Here is a 17,491-nt window from a genome sequence, read left to right on the forward strand (position 1 = left end):
TAGTTCCACGGTTCCAGAACATTACGCATGAGTGTAAACATTTAAATACTTCACACTTAGTGTACAACTGTACATTTGTGTTGAAATGTTGTGATATAAAAGGACAATAGACATTTTTTTTTAAACAATCGTAATATTGGTTTTAGAAATTCCTAACGCTTGTTGCAATTCCTCAATTGGGAGTGTGAGAAGAGGAGAAGTGAATGTATACTAAATTTCTAAAATACATTATACCAGTGATGCCCAACCTAATTCGACCTGTGGGCCATTTTAATTTCCAACACTCGTTTCGCGGGCCACATGAACGAAAAGTTACAAGAAATAAATGAAATTGTTCTGAAACTATTTTACCAAAACCCTTTTGATGTGTTGCTACATTTATCATTTTATGTGATATTTGACGATTATATTTTTCACGCTTCAGAAAATAAATTCCTTTGTCTACCTAATATGTTAGCAACAGTGTAAGTCTCTTTTTGGTTAATATTCACATCGATCCTCAAATCTCTAGTTGTAGTTAAACAATCTTTTATTCATGGTGAAAACCCATAATGCCGCCATCATTATTTGATAATGCCGATATATATATATATATATATATATATATATATATATATATATATATATATATATATATATATATATATATATATATATATATATGTTTTTTTAAACAGCCACTTTCTTTATAAAACAAAGTCATGTTCCACAAACAAGTAAAGATCCGCCCACTGGTCCTGGTAGATTCAACATTCTCTGTCTCTGTCTCTGTTCACAAACGTTAAAGGTCATGGTATCAATATATCAGAGCAAATATGACAGTCCTAAGTAGGTAAAGATACATTTTTCAACCTTTTTTTTTTTTGGAGGGGATTTTCTCCACTTTGTGTCGACGTTTCGGCGGGCCGGATATAACCACGTCGCGGGCCGGATCTGGCCCGCGGGCCGTATTTTGGGCATCACTGCATTATACAGTTAGCTAGCGTATTTTTCTAAGTTGAATATATATATATATATATATATATATATATATATATATATATTCACCATTCCCCCCTTCCCAAAATTTTTTTAATACAGCCCTCGACACAAAAAAGATTGACCACCACTGGTATATGACACTATCGGGAATCTCCTCAAGCATTAGTTTCCAATGACCTAATACGCGGATGGGCGTGTCTCTCCAAAATAGCGCTCACAGTCACGTGAAAAAGTTTTTTCTAAGAGCTAAACCGTTGGTGTTATTATTGACGAAGGTCAACAACACTTACGTTTGTAAGCTCCAATAGTTTAGGAAGTTGTTGAGACTGTAGGGAAGAAGACATGGTTAGAATAACGTAAGTTCAATGATTATCAATGTTATTTATTTGTTTGTGTAACTCTATTTTCAATGTCTAATTATGTATAAGATTTACAAAAAGATGCACCTAATGTAGATATCCAAGACTTCATCTAGATCAGGGGTTCTCAACCTGTGGGTCGCGACCCTCCTTTGGGGGTCGATTGACGATTTCCCAGGGGTCGCCTAAGACCATCGAAAAAATGGATTGTTTTTGTCCATTCTTCTATAGCTGTGTGTGTGTGTGCTTGGGGTGGGGGGGTCGAGGCAGAGTGGGGGGTTGTAAAAAGGGGTCGCCGAACCTAAAAGGTTGAGAACCGCTCATCTAGATCAAATCAATGTAGTTTTTTTTTGTTTTTGTAAAAATTATCAATTAAGTGTTAATTAATTAAGTGTTATACTTTTTGTAAGGCTAGGATTGATGTTTGTTTGTTTATAATAGGGTAGCGGCAAGCGTCACATAAAGAAAAAACCTGTTCAATTGTAATATCTAATAATGTGCTTACATGTATTACAACAAGATCTTTTTTTACAAAGTTTATACAAAGTCGCTCAATCTATCTGTAAGGTTTAATTCTCTTATAGTTTATTTATTCCGCTTTGCATTTCTGGGATTAAGTTCAAACTTTCCGCTTGTGATTATTGGCAATGACAACACGTGACTTAATAAACCAAAAAATTAACCAATCACTTCATCCATGAGTCGTAATTAACGTCCTTTGTTTAATATGGAAATGTATTATAGCGGCCTTGCATACCGGTGACAATAATCACGCGTAGTTAGGGCCTGTGGGAAGCGTGGTCGAGTGCGCTTGAACTTGGCTTGGCTTGGCTACCTAAAAGGGGGCTCGAGGTTTGACACCCGACTCGGGCAGAGTTGTGTTAAAGGCAGCACGGAAAACCAACTCCTAGATACCCCCCCCCCCCCACTGGTCCACATATGAGATTGGACCAAAATCGCTCTGAGCATGCTATAAGCATGAAAGTAGCGCTATATAAAAGCTATAATAATAATAATATATCCCGACAAACAAGACACAAATGCTACTTAACCGTAGTTGTTATTTTGTTAGCAATAGACTATCTGAGTGCTATAACATTTTGAATTTCCATGATGCAGAGACTATTTCCAATTTTTTAAAAATATTTTTATTGAAATGTCAGTATAAAACATTCACCTCCGTCCACTGGTCAAAGCGCTTAACTCTCTCTCTCCGAACTGACGATACCAGCGTTGATTCCACCAGAATGTGGTAAATAATTACGGAGAGAAAGAGTTAACCGCTCAGCCAGCTTGTCCACTGACATAGACACGGTAGATAACTTTTGATTTACAAGCTGGGAATGTGTGTGGTAATAATTGCACGTATATGTTTGTATCTGCATGTGTGTGTGTGTGTTTATAATTGCACGTATATGTTTGTATCTACATGTGTGTATGTGTGGTTATAATTGCACGTATATGTTTATATCTGCATGTGTGTGTGTGGTTATAATTGCACGTATATGTTTGTATCTGCATGTGTGTGTGTGTGTGGTTATAATTGCACGTATATGTTTGTATCTGCATGTGTGTGTGTGGTTATAATTGCACGTATATGTTTGTATCTGCATGTGTGTGTGTGTGGTTATAATTACACGTATATGTTTGTATCTGCATGTGTGTGTGTGTGGTTATAATTGCACGTATATGTTTATATCTGCATATGTGAGTTTATAATTCGATGCATAGCGCCAATCATGTGGTAAACACTAAACTAATGATACTTAATATGTTGTCTATACATATTTTTTGTGACTATATAACTCAATGAATTTTTCGTTAAATATAGATTTGATAAAAAATCGGAAATTTCAAATGTTGCATCTAAAATATAAATAGACAACAAAGCTTGTCATTTTCAAAATGTACTACATTCTGATGTTAGTCGAACTCTGCCGACACATGTCCAGAAATAAACATAAATAAAAAAATATACTATTGCGTCACTGAAAACTAGATCCTAAACCTCGACGTCAAGTGTGGACAACTCTTTAGGGCATACCAAGGCTTGCCAGGAAGGTGGGAATGGAGAGGGTTGACATTGGCAAAGATCCAATCACAACTATAGCAGCAAACGAACACAATAACTCGAGCAAATATTTGGAAATGAACGAGTTGCAACAAGGCTTACAAAGTACTCATATTTTTGTACGTAATTTCATGAATTAAAAAAATAGAAAAGCTTATTTGTGTAACAATGGTTAAAAAAAAAAAGTTTCAGTTATCTGCTCTTGTTTGGGTGGTAAAAACTTGTCTATGAACAAATTCTTATTTATTTTTAGAGCTCGTCAAAGATGCCCTGCAAGAGAAAAACTCAAACTGATACAAAAGTATCGAAGAAATTTAAAACAGAAAAAGTAAGTCTGCATTAATTTAAATAAACTAAAAACATTATCTTATTTAGGCTTATCTTGTTATGAATTTATGCACATTTTCATCAATGCCCATATCTCAACAAATGATCTAATTTCAACCTTTTTTTTTTTTGGCATAACGTCCCCATTATACATTTTTTCGCTTCAAAAATCCGTCAGCGCCCATCAAGAAAAACACTTATAGAAAAACGTAAGATAAAAATTTGAACAAAATGTCCTCTATTTATTAATTTTTATGCTGTCAATAACACTTATCCCGAATGGGAGACAACCGCATGCCAAAGGCGATCTTCTTTGACAAGTTTAGAGTAGGACGGTGTCACAGAGCTGCCCCCTCGTAAGCGCTATAAAGATTCACTCAGGCGCTATTTTGCCATCACTGGCATAGAGGAAAGTACCTGGCAGCATTCACTGGAAGCAGATGGAAAAGAAGCTGGAGAGCTCTCGAAAAAGCTGCAGGATAAACATTTGAGACTCAAAGAAAAGCCATTATTGAAAACAGGTACCAAAGATAGAAAGAAAACTTAAATAGACCGCCAGCAGACAACAGCTTTGTCTGAGCAAAATTTGGGAAAATATGCAGGTCGCAACTGGGTCTGCGTAGTTATAAGAAATACTGCACTCAGCCGTAACCTTCGAAATCGAAAGCATTGCCAATATTATCATTATACAAAAATTATGTCAAATAATTAGCAGTGATTACACAAAAAAATTAATCTCATTTTTGTCGTGCGCGAGTGAAGTTTGCTTTGCATTTAATATTGGTGTTTTAGCGTATAGGAAGTAGTTTCTTTTAAGTGCGTTTTGTTGTCTAGAATATTGTGTGTGTGTGTGTGTGTTTACGTCATCCTTAGTTCCCGCAAGAGAGAGAGAGAGAGAGCGAGAGCGAGAGCTTCTTTTGTGAGCTAGGTAGCTGGTTTTTGTTTCCCCTGGTAAGGGGTGTTAGGCTTTGGGCTATAGGAAAGTGTGTCGCCTTTCCGCCCTTGGAGTCGTATAGTAACTATCGTTGTTGAGGTGTAGGGAGTTGATGGTCTGTAGGGCGCCGAGATGGAGTGTGAGCGTGAAGGTGTGTTATTGAAACTTATTGGTGTGATATTAGACTAATTATTAATCAAATGCTAACATCAATGATATTGATGTATATGTAAATATGTTGGTAACTTACACTTAAGTATTATTAAATATTGTTCCTGTTGACAGCTGTTGTTATTCACTAAATGTTTAGTTGAATAACTTTTCAATGTTCGTATTTTACATGCTCTTACCTTGAGGTTCTTGCGTTACTCTGTTCAGGCTGGGGATACGGGACCCTAATATCATACCCTAGCTAATCCGTTATTCCACCCTGACAATTTTCATGACTTTCTTTCAAATCCTAAGAATAGTACTCTTTTAAACTTTGAAATGTTAGTGCCTACTGTTTTCAGGTTTATTTGTAAATTTAGTTTTATTGTTAATATAAACATTATTATTGCTGAATTCACTACAAAATAAAATTAAACTAATGGGAACCTTCCTCCTCCTGAAGTCTGACAATATTAGAATTGTCAAGTTCAAATTAGCCAAAACAAGACGAGGGTATCTTTAGTGGCTACAACCAGTCTATTTCTTTGCTTTGTCATTAAACTTGTTACTAAAACTAGGTTAACCATGTGGTACGTTCCTTTCTAAGATGAGACTCTTTGACACAGTACATTAACACTAAAACCACACCGTCCTCGTTTAGAACTCATTTTAATGTCCATGAACACTAGAACACTATTTCGTTTCTATTTCTCCATTTTGGTTCCTCTCTCCTTACAACACGCATGCGCACCGTTCCACATTTACACTAACATGCGCACGTAACAGTATGTATAATTGATGGAAAAGCTAAAACAATTCCAATGTCGTCCCTATTTTTTTGGCTGATTCTAATGTTCAGCCTCACTCCCTGGTTGATGAAATATCTGCTGCTTGCCAGAATTTCGGCTTTAATATTATTCAAAGCAAGACTTAGATAGGCCTACTAGTTAATAACACAAATACTGCCCCTCACGTGACCATCAATGGCCAACCACTAGAAATTGTTGACCATTTTTTTTTCTATCTTGGCTCCATCACATTCAACGATGCTCTACTGGATAAAGACATTAACAACAGGAATGGGAATCATTTTACGCTGCATAAAAAAAGAGTCTGGGACAACATATTGCTGACTAACGATACTAAATCCTTATTCTACCGGACCTGTGTGATGAGCACTTTGCTGTACGGAAGTGAAACATGGTCAACCTACTCATGGCAGGAAAAAAAAGTCGAATGTCTACCACCTCCGATGCCTCAGGCGGATCTTTAAAATAAGGTGGCAAGATAAGATAACCAATGAGGAAGTGCTACGAAGAGCAGGGTGCCTGGACATCCGCTCTATTATCAGCAGCAGACGACTTGGCTGGCTTGGCCACTTTCGTAGAATGCCAGCAGGTCGACTTCCACAGGACATTCTGTATGGCGATCTAATAGAAGGCAGGAGAGCCGCTGGTCGCTTACATTTATGTTATGCGGATGTATGCAAACGTGACATGAAGCTCTTCAAAATTGACAATAGTTGACAATAGCAGCTGAGAAAAAGTGGCTATGGATAGATCCACATAAACAGAAAGAATACAGGAACGGTCTCGTAATACAGATGCCACGCACAACAGCAGCGGAAAAAAAGAGTGAAATGCAACGGCGCCTGGTAATTACATATGTCGAACCGGTGGCCGCAGTTGTGTACCAAGGATTAGCCTCATAAGTCCCACAAGAAGTTTCAAAGGGAAAAGATCGTCTCTCGAGACGTAAAATGCCAAAATGCCACAGACCAAAACATAATAATATTCAGCGTTTTTCTCCATTAATTTTTTTTTACATATGTGGGAAGCGTGGTCGAGAGGCCAAGTGCGCTTGAACTTGGCTTGGCTTGGCTACCTAGAAGGGGGCTCGAGGTTCGACACCCGATTCGGGCAGAGTTGTTTTTTTTACTGAGCGCCTAAAGGCCACGCACAACAGCAGCGGAAAAAAAGAGTAAAATGCAACGGCGCCTGGTAATTACATATGTCGAACCGGTGGCCGCAGTTGTGTACCAAGGATTAGCCTCATAAGTCCCACAAGAAGTTTCAAAGGGAAAAGATCGTCTCTCGAGACGTAAAATGCCAAAATGCCACAGACCAAAACATAATAATATTCAGCGTTTTTCTCCATTAATTTTTTTTTACATATGTGGGAAGCGTGGTCGAGAGGCCAAGTGCGCTTGAACTTGGCTTGGCTTGGCTACCTAGAAGGGGGCTCGAGGTTCGACACCCGATTCGGGCAGAGTTGTTTTTTTTACTGAGCGCCTAAAGGCAGCACGGAAAACCAACTCCTAGATACCCCCCCCCCACTGGTCCACAAATGAGATTGGACCAAAAGCGCTCTGAGCATGCTATAAGCATGAAGGTAGCGCTATATAAAACCTATAATAATTAATTAATTAATGTGCCGAACTACTGCAATATCTGAAACTTGATAGTTTGAAAAAAACATACCTCTGAAATTATACCTTTGACTACAGACATTGACGTGTAATTAAATACTAAAATAAATTTAATTTATAAAGCGCAGTTAGCAAACAAAATGTAATAACAAAAAACACGCGGGCTATAGTGACCAAAATACCAGGCGGCCAGATCTTATCTTATATTATCTAATACAGACGTTACATCAAAAAAGGAGATGATTACGTCCTACGCGTCATGCATTTAATCATGCATATTAACCAATAACTTAAATTCTGGCAAGTCACTGGTTTTCCTGGCTAGCTCAGGCAACCCATTCCATGCTCTAATAGCACTAGGGAAGAAGGAGTAGGGCCTATTTGTACAAATTTGTCCTAGCATATGGGACGAGGAGTGTGCCTTTGTCTTTGTGTCTTTCAGAGTATTTTCATTTATTTAAACACCTAGGTAATTTGCGTTTTTAGTCTGTGTTTACCATGAATAAGATAAGTGGCATTAATTTGTCTTAGTTGTTTTTTTTTGTTACTCTTAATAATTTACATGCTCCAATTTAATACCCGTTTTTTTAAATAAGAGTATCACATTTTTGTAATAACGATAATGTTGGTTTTATATTATTCATAAGGAATCCTAGACTTATCTATTTTATTATTTGTGTTTCTTTATATTTTTTGTGATTTGACTATTAATTATTTAACATTTCCTTGTAGTACTATTTTTCACTTTTATTATTTTCTTTTCTATCTTAAAGAATTTCTCACGTAGATTTAGAGTCTAGATCTACTATTCCAAAACTAGATTTAAAGTCGAATGGAACTCTAAATTGAAATCTAGACTACCAAATGCTGATGAATTATTTTTTAAAATATTTTATTATAAAATGTTTTATTGCATTAAAAAATTGAATTCCATGTAATTTACAAATATGTATTACATTCAGTCTAAGTACAAAAAAAAATGCATTTAATCTTAGTTTAAACATTTTATTTAACAAAAATTATTTATTTTTACTCTACAAGCAAAAAGATATGAAAATGAGATTTTTCTGAGAATAGTTCATTGGTGTAAATTTATGTACATATTTTGTTCTAATTTCCAGAACAGTACAGACCTTTGTTTGCATCAAGACACACGTGGACTTCAGGGTATGAAATCAGAGTGAAAAATACCTAAAATTAAAACTATTTTTTATATTTTTATTTCATTTTTAAATTTTTCACTAGAATTTAACACATAAATTGTGAGCATGTAAATTCAAGTTGATGCAAACTTATATTTATGTTTAGATTCTAGAATGTATAGACTATATTTTAAATATTTTTTTGATTAAAGAAAAATGCAGTATTTTGAAAAAAAAATTGTTTGTTTAAAACAAAAATTCGGTTAAAACAATAGGCTGACATGTGTATTTAAACTATTTCAATTTGTCTAAAGGATCCGACTATTTACAGTCTTGGTTATGAGAATCAAGAAACAGGTAAACTTTTGGTTTGTAATTTGTAAATGTTTAGATAGAGAAAGAAATGAAAAAAAAATAGTTATTTGTCTTTTATCATTTCAGATATTCATACTTTCACAAGTGGCCAGTCCAAAGTCCAGTCAGATCATGCTGAAGGTCTACTAATTGGTAACTATTTAGTTTAATTTTCAGTGTATAAAATGTTAAGATCAACACAAGTTAGACTTCACCTATTTATATATATCCTTTGATTGATTCAATACTTTACATTGTATTCTAAACATTGGTCCAAGTTTATTTCTCTGTTCTCCAGGTGATCATGAAACTCAGGAGTCAGAAGATGGAGAAGCTGATCTACACCAATATTTTAACTGTAAGAAGAATCCAGGTCATAGAGAGTTTATACCTGTTTATACATTCACCTTGAAACATTTACCTGAAGGTTTTCAAGATAATGTTTTGTATGACCTCATCAAAGCCACAGCTGACCTGACAGTTAGAGTAAATGTTACGATTTCCAGTCCACGCAGACCAGAGTTTTGGCCGGAGACAACTCAACCATATCCATTTTCTAACATGAGTAAGAGAAGTAACTTGAGGACAGGAAGTGGAAGAGTGAGGGATGTAAACAAGTATCAAGATGGAGAAATACAAGGTGGAGGTTTTGGATTTAATGCCTACACAAAGTGTTGGTGTAGAAAATGTGAAGTTTCAGACTCTCCCAGCAATGTGTGGTGGGAGTTTGATGTGTCCACGGCCACACATGTGGTTTTTGATGACATTGAGGCCAACCATACGACCTTGAGATTGTTTTATGATAAGTATGAAAGTGAAGTGGTCAATGTTGATAAGGTCAGTGTTGTAGATGTAAAAATTAAGTATGACTCGTGTTGTCTGAAATGTGTGACATGTGACAAAAATGTAGGAAATAAACTGATGGAAATGTTTAAAAATTTTAAAAATAGCTGGGGGAAAGTCTGGAACAATTACACTGACTCTAGACCTAAACACAAGTTGACCTTTATAGTGTCACATCCTCATGGATGTTCTAAACAGGTCAGTGTTGGTCAATGGACGTACATACGAAATATGGGTCGTAGATGTCAATTGACTTATACAACTTGTACATGTCCAGGAAGTAGTGGAGCATATGTCCACTGTCTGGGGTGTGAAGACTGGACTTGGTCTGAACTTGTCCACAGTGGAAGTTTCAAGTCTGGATCAAATTACAGTGCAGTTGGTTATTTATTTTGTTAGTTATAAGGCTCCACTATGAAGATGTTTTTCTTTGAGAACCCTTGACATTCTGAACATCAATCTTAAATGTCTCTTTAGTGTTAAAATATTTTTTTATACTTTTTGATAAATTATTATGGGTTGTATACTAGAAACATTTTGTTTTGGACTTTGGAAATAAAAATCTTTCTATTGTCTTAGATTAACTTTTGTTCTAGATATGTAAATAAATTGTTTATGCTTTCTTGAAATTTACAATGTTTTGTTTCCTTTTTTTTATCTATGTTGTTGTTTATAATTTAGATTTACAATAATTAAAACCTGTTTAAATGCAAACAAATCCATCAAGTGTAGAATTAGATATGTATCTATGTATGATTAGGCTTGTAAAAAAAAAATATTATATATTTTGTATTTTGGTTGTTTATTTAAATTGTATTTTAAAAGTTTTAATACAAAAAGATATCAGTTATAAAAATAAAAATGAATTTAAAAAAATTATTGTGTGTTATTTGATATTAAATGATAAAAAAAATGTTAGTTATAAAATAAAAAATGAATCAAAAAAAAAAAAAAAATTCTAGTGTGTCGTTTGATATTTATTTTTTAAAGTCCTTTTTTATCAAAGAGTCCCTTTTTTGTTTTTCAAGGGAGATGACTAAAAATAAATATACAAACTTTTTAAAATAAAAATACAGTTGTCTTTTCATGTACCTCAAAAACTTACATTTAATTTTTATAATAAATATGTCGATAGATTTGCAGTAGGGAGGCGGTGTTGGAATGGTTAAGCGCTTGGCTTACGAACCTGAAGTTCTGGTTCGAATTCCGGTATTTTTGGGATGAAAAGACAGAGGATGAAATGACCAGGGGACGAAATGACCAGGGAATGAAGTGACCAGGGAAAGAAATGACCGGGATGAAAAGACAGGGGATGGAGTGACCGGGGATGAAATGACCAAAGGATGAAATGACCCGGGCAGAAATGACCAGGGGATGAAATGACCAGGGAAAGAAATGACTGGGATGAAAAGACAGGGGATGGAGTGACCGGGGATGAAATGACCAAAGGATGAAATGACCAGGGGCAGAAATGATTAGGGGATGAAATGACCAGGGGCAAAAATGATTAGGGGATGAAATGACCAGGGGACGAAATGACCAGGGGATGAAATGACCAGGGGACGAAATGACTGAAAAGACAGGGGATGGAGTGACCGGGGATGAAATGACCAAAGGATGAAATGACCAGGGGCAGAAATGATTAGGGGATGAAATGACCAGGGGCAAAAATGATTAGGGGATGAAATGACCAGGGGACGAAATGACCAGGGGATGAAATGACCAAAGGATGAAATGACCAGGGGCAGAAATGATTAGGGGATGAAATGACCAGGGGCAAAAATGATTAGGGGATGAAATGACCAGGGGACGAAATGACCAGGGGATGAAATGACCAGGGGACGAAATGACTGAAAAGACAGGGGATGGAGTGACCGGGGATGAAATGACCAAAGGATGAAATGACCAGGGGCAGAAATGATTAGGGGATGAAATGACCAGGGGCAAAAATGATTAGGGGATGAAATGACCAGGGGACGAAATGACCAGGGGATGAAATGACCAGGGGACGAAATGACTGAAAAGACAGGGGATGGAGTGACCGGGGATGAAATGACCAAAGGATGAAATGACCAGGGGCAGAAATGATTAGGGGATGAAATGACCAGGGGCAGAAATGATTAGGGGATGAAATGACCAGGGAACGAAATGACCAGGGGATGAAATGACCAGGGAAAGAAATGACTGGAATGAAAAGACAGGGATGAAGTGACCGGGGATGAAATGACCAAAGAATGAAATGACCAGGGGCAGAAATGATTAGGGGATGAAATGACCAGGGGATGAAATGATCAGGGGATGAAATGACCAGGGGATGAAATGATTAGGGGATGAAGTGACTGGGGATGAAATGACCAAAGGATGAAATGACCAGGGGCATAAATGATTAGGGGGATGAAATGACTGGGTATGAAAAGACAGGGGATGAAATGTCCAGCAACCGCATAGGTGAACATTTATAGACAAACTGAATTTCCTTATTTTATCACATCTAAACAGGTCCATGAAAGAGTCAAAATACTTAAAATAAATATTCTTGTTAGAAAAAAATGTATTATCCTTATGCTAAAATACGAAAGTAAAAAAAAAGTATCTTTTGCAGACCTTGCATTCTTTAGGTCAGAGAATACTAATGTCATGTTTCTCCGTCAGGTGGTTTACAAGGGTGTCGTTTGGTCAACTCATGCCGAACTGCTTTTTTTAAAAGCTAATAGTAAGTACCACATTTGGCGTAGACAGACAGATAAATAAATCAGTATATATGCTTTCTTAAAAAAAAACCCAGCTCTAATAAGTTTATTATTCCTGGGGGAAAGTAAAGACCGTTGTGCCGTGGGCTACAGAACATCATCTGCCATATGGATCGCAAAGTCTGAAAGGGAACTCTTTACATTAGTCTAGAAATGTTTGGTAATAAGTTGATTTCTACCAAAATTACCGAGATTCCTTTATACCGAAAATGCAATAAAAACTTTGAAAACATTATTCTTTTCTTCAAATCCTGAAGAAAAACCTGAAGATCTAATATTATTCAAAGCTGCTCATACCAATCAAATTTTCTAGAATGATTCTGGTATTAAGCTCCTAAAATTTATTTCTCCATGAGATATAATAAATAATGGCAATGTATTCAGCAGACGTCTGAAAATCTTAAATTGGAGAGAAAATATATTTCAAGTAAACCTTCATTTTGATGTCGTGGTGGCTGAGTTGTATAACGCTTGTCTTCCAAATCAAGGTGTCCCGAGCTCACATCTTGAAGATGGCTAAGATTTTAATTGGCGATTTTAATTTTAATTCTAGCGAGGTTAGTAGACATTGAAAAGACATGCCTACCGTCCCGCATTATGCGGAATCGTCCCGAAAAATCATCGAAAAATCTCACATGTTTCGCCGTTCCACATTCGCAAATTTTTATTCCGCCAAGCCCGACCAAAAAATAAATCGCCGTTTTTTTTTCTTTATTTATTAATAATGCAAAATAAAAATACTGAATGCCAAATAATATATATATATCTAGGTGTTTGTTTATTGTTTACATTTCACCCTCTCCTAATTAAGATATAGGCATACAGTTTTTTTTTATCTTTAAGTATATTATTTACATTTATTTTATAAATAGCAAACTGGCATTGTTATTAAGTAATAATTAAAATTGTACTTATTGTGCGCAATATGGCTGCCGAAAGTAAACCCGTCCATGTTCCACATTGGGGCCCAAAATTTCACATTTTGAACCTGAGTGTTCCACATACCTATTGTGGGTAGGCATGGCTGCATTTAGCCATAGAGTTCTGCTATGTTTGATAGCGAGGTTAGTATACATTGAGCCACAGAGTTCTGCTATGTTTGATAGCGAGGTTAGTATACATTGAGCAATAGAGTCCTGCTATGTTGATAACGAGATTAGTATACATTGAGCAATAGAGTCCTGCTATGTTGATAACGAGGTTAGTATACATTGAGCCACAGAGTCCTGCTATGTTTGATAGCGAGGTTAGTATACATTGAGCCATAGAGTCCTGCTATGTTTGATAGCGAGGTTAGTAGACATTGAGCCATAGAGTCCTGCTATATTTGATAGCGAGGTTAGTATACATTGAGCCATAGAGTCCTGCTATGTTTGATAGCGAGGTTAGTAGGCATTGAGCCATAGAGTCCTGCTATGTTGAGAACGAGGCTAGCAGACGTAGAGCCATAGAGTCCTGCTATGTTGATAACGAGGTTAGTATACATTGAGCCATAGAGTCCTGCTATATTTGATAGCGAGGTTAGTATACATTGAGCCATAGAGTCCTGCTATGTTTGATAGCGAGGTTAGTATACATTGAGCCATAGAGTCCTGCTATATTTGATAGCGAGGTTAGTATACATTGAGCCATAGAGTCCTGCTATGTTTGATAGCGAGGTTAGTAGACATTGAGCCATAGAGTCCTGCTATGTTTGATAGCGAGGTTAGTAGACATTGAGCCATAGAGTCCTGCTATGTTGAGAACGAGGTTAGTAGACATTGAGCCATAGAGTCCTGCTATGTTTGATAGCGAGGTTAGTAGACATTGAGCCATAGAGTCCTGCTATGTTGAGAACGAGGTTAGTAGACATTGAGCCATAGAGTCCTGCTATGTTTGATAGCGAGGTTAGTAGACATTGAGCCATAGAGTCTTGCTATGTTGAGAACGAGGTTAGTAGACATTGAGCCATAGAGTCCTGCTATATTTGATAGCGAGGTTAGTATACATTGAGCCATAGAGTCCTGCTATGTTTGATAGCGAGGTTAGTAGACATTGAGCCATAGAGTCCTGCTATGTTGAGAACGAGGTTAGTAGACATTGAGCCATAGAGTCCTGCTATGTTTGATAGCGAGGTTAGTATACATTGAGCCACAGAGTCCTGCTATGTTTGATAGCGAGGTTAGTAGACATTGAGCCATAGAGTCCTGCTATGTTGAGAACGAGGTTAGTAGACATTGAGCCATAGAGTCCTGCTATGTTGAGAACGAGGCTAGCAGACATTGAGCCATAGAGTTCTGCTATGTTTGATAGCGAGGTTAGTAAACATTGAGCCATAGAGTCCTGCTATGTTTGAGAACGAGGCTAGCAGACATAGAGCCATAGAGTCCTGCTATGTTGAGAACGAGGCTAGCAGACATAGAGCCATAGAGTCCTGCTATGTTGAGAACGAGGCTAGCAGACATAGAGCCATAGAGTCCTGCTATGTTGAGAACGAGGCTAGCAGACATAGAGCCATAGAGTCCTGCTATGTTTGATAACGAGGCTAGCAGACGTAGAGCCATAGAGTTCTGCTATGTTGAGAACGAGGCTAGCAGACATAGAGCCATAGAGTCCTGCTATGTTGAGAACGAGGCTAGCAGACATAGAGCCATAGAGTCCTGCTATGTTTGATAACGAGGCTAGCAGACATTGAGCCATAGAGTCCTGCTATGTTTGATAACGAGGCTAGCAGACATAGAGCCATAGAGTCCTGCTATGTTGAGAACGAGGCTAGCAGAGCCATAGAGTCCTGCTATGTTTGATAACGAGGCTGGCAGACGTAGAGCCATAGAGTTCTGCTATGTTGAGAACGAGGCTAGCAGACATTGAGCCATAGAGTCCTGCTATGTTTGATAGCGAGGTTAGTATACATTGAGCCATAGAGTCCTGCTATGTTGAGAACGAGGTTAGTATACATTGAGCCATAGAGTCCTGCTATGTTTGATAACGAGGCTAGTAGACATTGAGCCATAGAGTCCTGCTATGTTGAGAACGAGGCTAGCAGACGTAGAGCCATAGAGTCCTGCTATGTTGATAACGAGGCTAGTAGACATTGAGCCACAGAGTCCTGCTATGTTGAGAACGAGGCTAGCAGACATTGAGCCATAGAGTCCTGCTATGTTTGATAGCGAGGTTAGTATACATTGAGCCAATGAGTCCTGCTATGTTGAGAACGAGGTTAGTATACATTGAGCCATAGAGTCCTGCTATGTTTGATAACGAGGCTAGTAGACATTGAGCCATAGAGTCCTGCTATGTTGAGAACGAGGCTAGCAGACGTAGAGCCATAGAGTCCTGTTATGTTGAGAACGAGGCTAGCAGACATTGAGCTATAGAGTCCTGCTATGTTTGATAACGAGGCTAGCAGACAATGAGCCATAGAGTCCTGCTATGTTGATAACGAGGCTAGCAGACACTGAGCCATAGAGTCCTGCTATGTTGAGAACGAGGCTAGCAGACATTGAACCATAGAGTCCTGCTATGTTGAGAACGAGGCTAGCAGACATTGAGCCATAGAGTCCTGCTATGTTTGATAGCGAGGTTAGTAAACGTTGAGCCATAGAGTCCTGCTATGTTTGATAGCGAGGTTAGTAAACGTTGAGCCATAGAGTCCTGCTATGTTAGATAGCGAGGTTAGTAAACATGGAGCCATAGAGTTCTGCTATGTTGAGAACGAGGCTAGCAGACATTGAGCCATAGAGTCCTGCTATGTTGAGAACGAGGCTAGCAGACATTGAGCCATAGAGTCCTGCTATGTTGAGAACGAGGCTAGCAGACATTGAGCAATAGAGTTCTGCTATGTTTGATAACGAGGCTAGCAGACGTAGAGCCATAGAGTTCTGCTATGTTTGATATTCGATCCATGTTTCGCGATTTTTTTATACGCAAACAAATTATCTGAGTCCTGTGCTAGACCCTCCACAGATCAGAGGACCTAGAGGACTGCATATTTGTCTATGCCTAAATCCGGCTTTGGTCAAATGCTTTCACCATTACGAGTTTATTTTATGCAAGAAATGGAAGAGCTAGGTAAAGTTGATTATGTGCAGCACAAAAGTGCCTTTTTTTTTTGGGTGCACTAGGTGCTCGGACTACAGGAAGTCTGCAGTGCGTGAGCTGCAGAAAGTACTGAAAAGCACAGGACTCAGATAATTATTTTTATATACGCCTCTGGTTAGACTGCTTCTTAATTTAATTCCCTTTCATGTAGGTATTTTTTTTTTAGTAAATCACAAAATTTAGAGACCTTCAGGAGAGAAGACTTAAAATAAAGTATCATATCGAATACCACCTCGGCGGTACTGTACATAAACGCTAACTCATAATTTACAAATAGACAACCAAATAAAATACCCAGAAAAAAACAAAAACGATAAAGACACATTTCCCATTTTAAATGTTATGAAAAATGTGTGCAAATAAGTTTTCCTTTGTCCCTATTGGTACTAGAGCATGATAGGGTTGCCTAAATCAGACATGAAAACCAACATTTACAAATATGACTAGCTTGGCACATGAAATACATAGGACGTACTTTTTCTCTGTTGAAGTAACGTCTGTAATTTATAACATAAGAAGATAAGATTATGATTGATTAGGTATGAGACGTAGGATGTACTTTTCTCTTTTGAAGTAACGCCTGTAATTGATAAGATAAGAAGATAAGATTATGATTGATTAGGTATGAGACGTAGGACGTACTTTTCCCTTTTGAAGTAACGTCTGTAATTGATAAGATAAGAAGATAAGATTATGATTGATTAGGTATGAGATATGAATTTATAAATTAAACAAAAAAAAAACCCATAGAAAATACTTAAAATCAAAGCTTAGAGCAAATGTAATTGTATCAATTACTTTGGATCAGTCATGTAATTAATTATATGAGCATGTTTGATTAGAAATATTTTTACTAATTGTTTTGTTAATTAAGCCTTCAGCTTTCTTAATGCGCTATGATCCTATCTCTTTACTGGACCAGATGTGAAAGGGGGAGGGGAAATTGGGTATCATTGTTATTGTTTGCGTAATCTTTTTTTTTTTAATTCATAAAAACATTTTCACTCTCGGCTTAAGAGACCATAAGGGAACTAATTCAACTTATACCACCACATCTATCAAGTACGATGTC

At 37.2% G+C, this 17,491-nt stretch overlaps 1 protein-coding gene across 3 annotated transcripts; it reads left to right on the forward strand.

Moving 5' to 3' along the window:
- Positions 1–1,171: 1,171 nt before the first annotated feature.
- On the forward strand, positions 1,172–10,218 carry LOC106058058 (uncharacterized). 3 transcript variants are annotated; one of them, XM_056039091.1, is made up of 6 exons: positions 1,172–1,337; positions 3,665–3,739; positions 8,372–8,417; positions 8,707–8,749; positions 8,834–8,899; positions 9,045–10,218. In XM_056039091.1, exons 1-6 carry the CDS (start codon positions 1,324–1,326, stop codon positions 9,986–9,988), a joined length of 1,188 nt encoding a protein of 395 aa, XP_055895066.1. In that variant the 5' UTR covers positions 1,172–1,323; the 3' UTR covers positions 9,989–10,218. The 3 variants fall into 3 exon arrangements, with proteins under 3 accessions (XP_055895066.1, XP_055895067.1, XP_055895065.1); XM_056039092.1 differs by lacking the exon at positions 8,707–8,749 and having other exon boundaries at positions 1,318–1,337; XM_056039090.1 differs by lacking the exons at positions 1,172–1,337; positions 8,707–8,749 and adding an exon at positions 3,261–3,530.
- Positions 10,219–17,491: the final 7,273 nt, after the last annotated feature.

The sequence above is a fragment of the Biomphalaria glabrata genome, chromosome 8, assembly GCF_947242115.1.
Source record: "Biomphalaria glabrata chromosome 8, xgBioGlab47.1, whole genome shotgun sequence".
Lineage (NCBI taxonomy): Eukaryota > Metazoa > Mollusca > Gastropoda > Planorbidae > Biomphalaria > Biomphalaria glabrata.

Coding starts and splice junctions, on each gene's coding strand:
- LOC106058058 (XM_056039090.1), top strand. CDS start 3,408: ATGGAGAGGGTTGACATTGGCAAAGATCCAATCACAACTATAGCAGCA. Junction 3,531..3,664: donor TACAAAGTACTCATATTTTT/GTACGTAATTTC, acceptor ATTTATTTTTAG/AGCTCGTCAAAGATGCCCTG. Junction 3,740..8,371: donor AGAAATTTAAAACAGAAAAA/GTAAGTCTGCAT, acceptor TCTAATTTCCAG/AACAGTACAGACCTTTGTTT.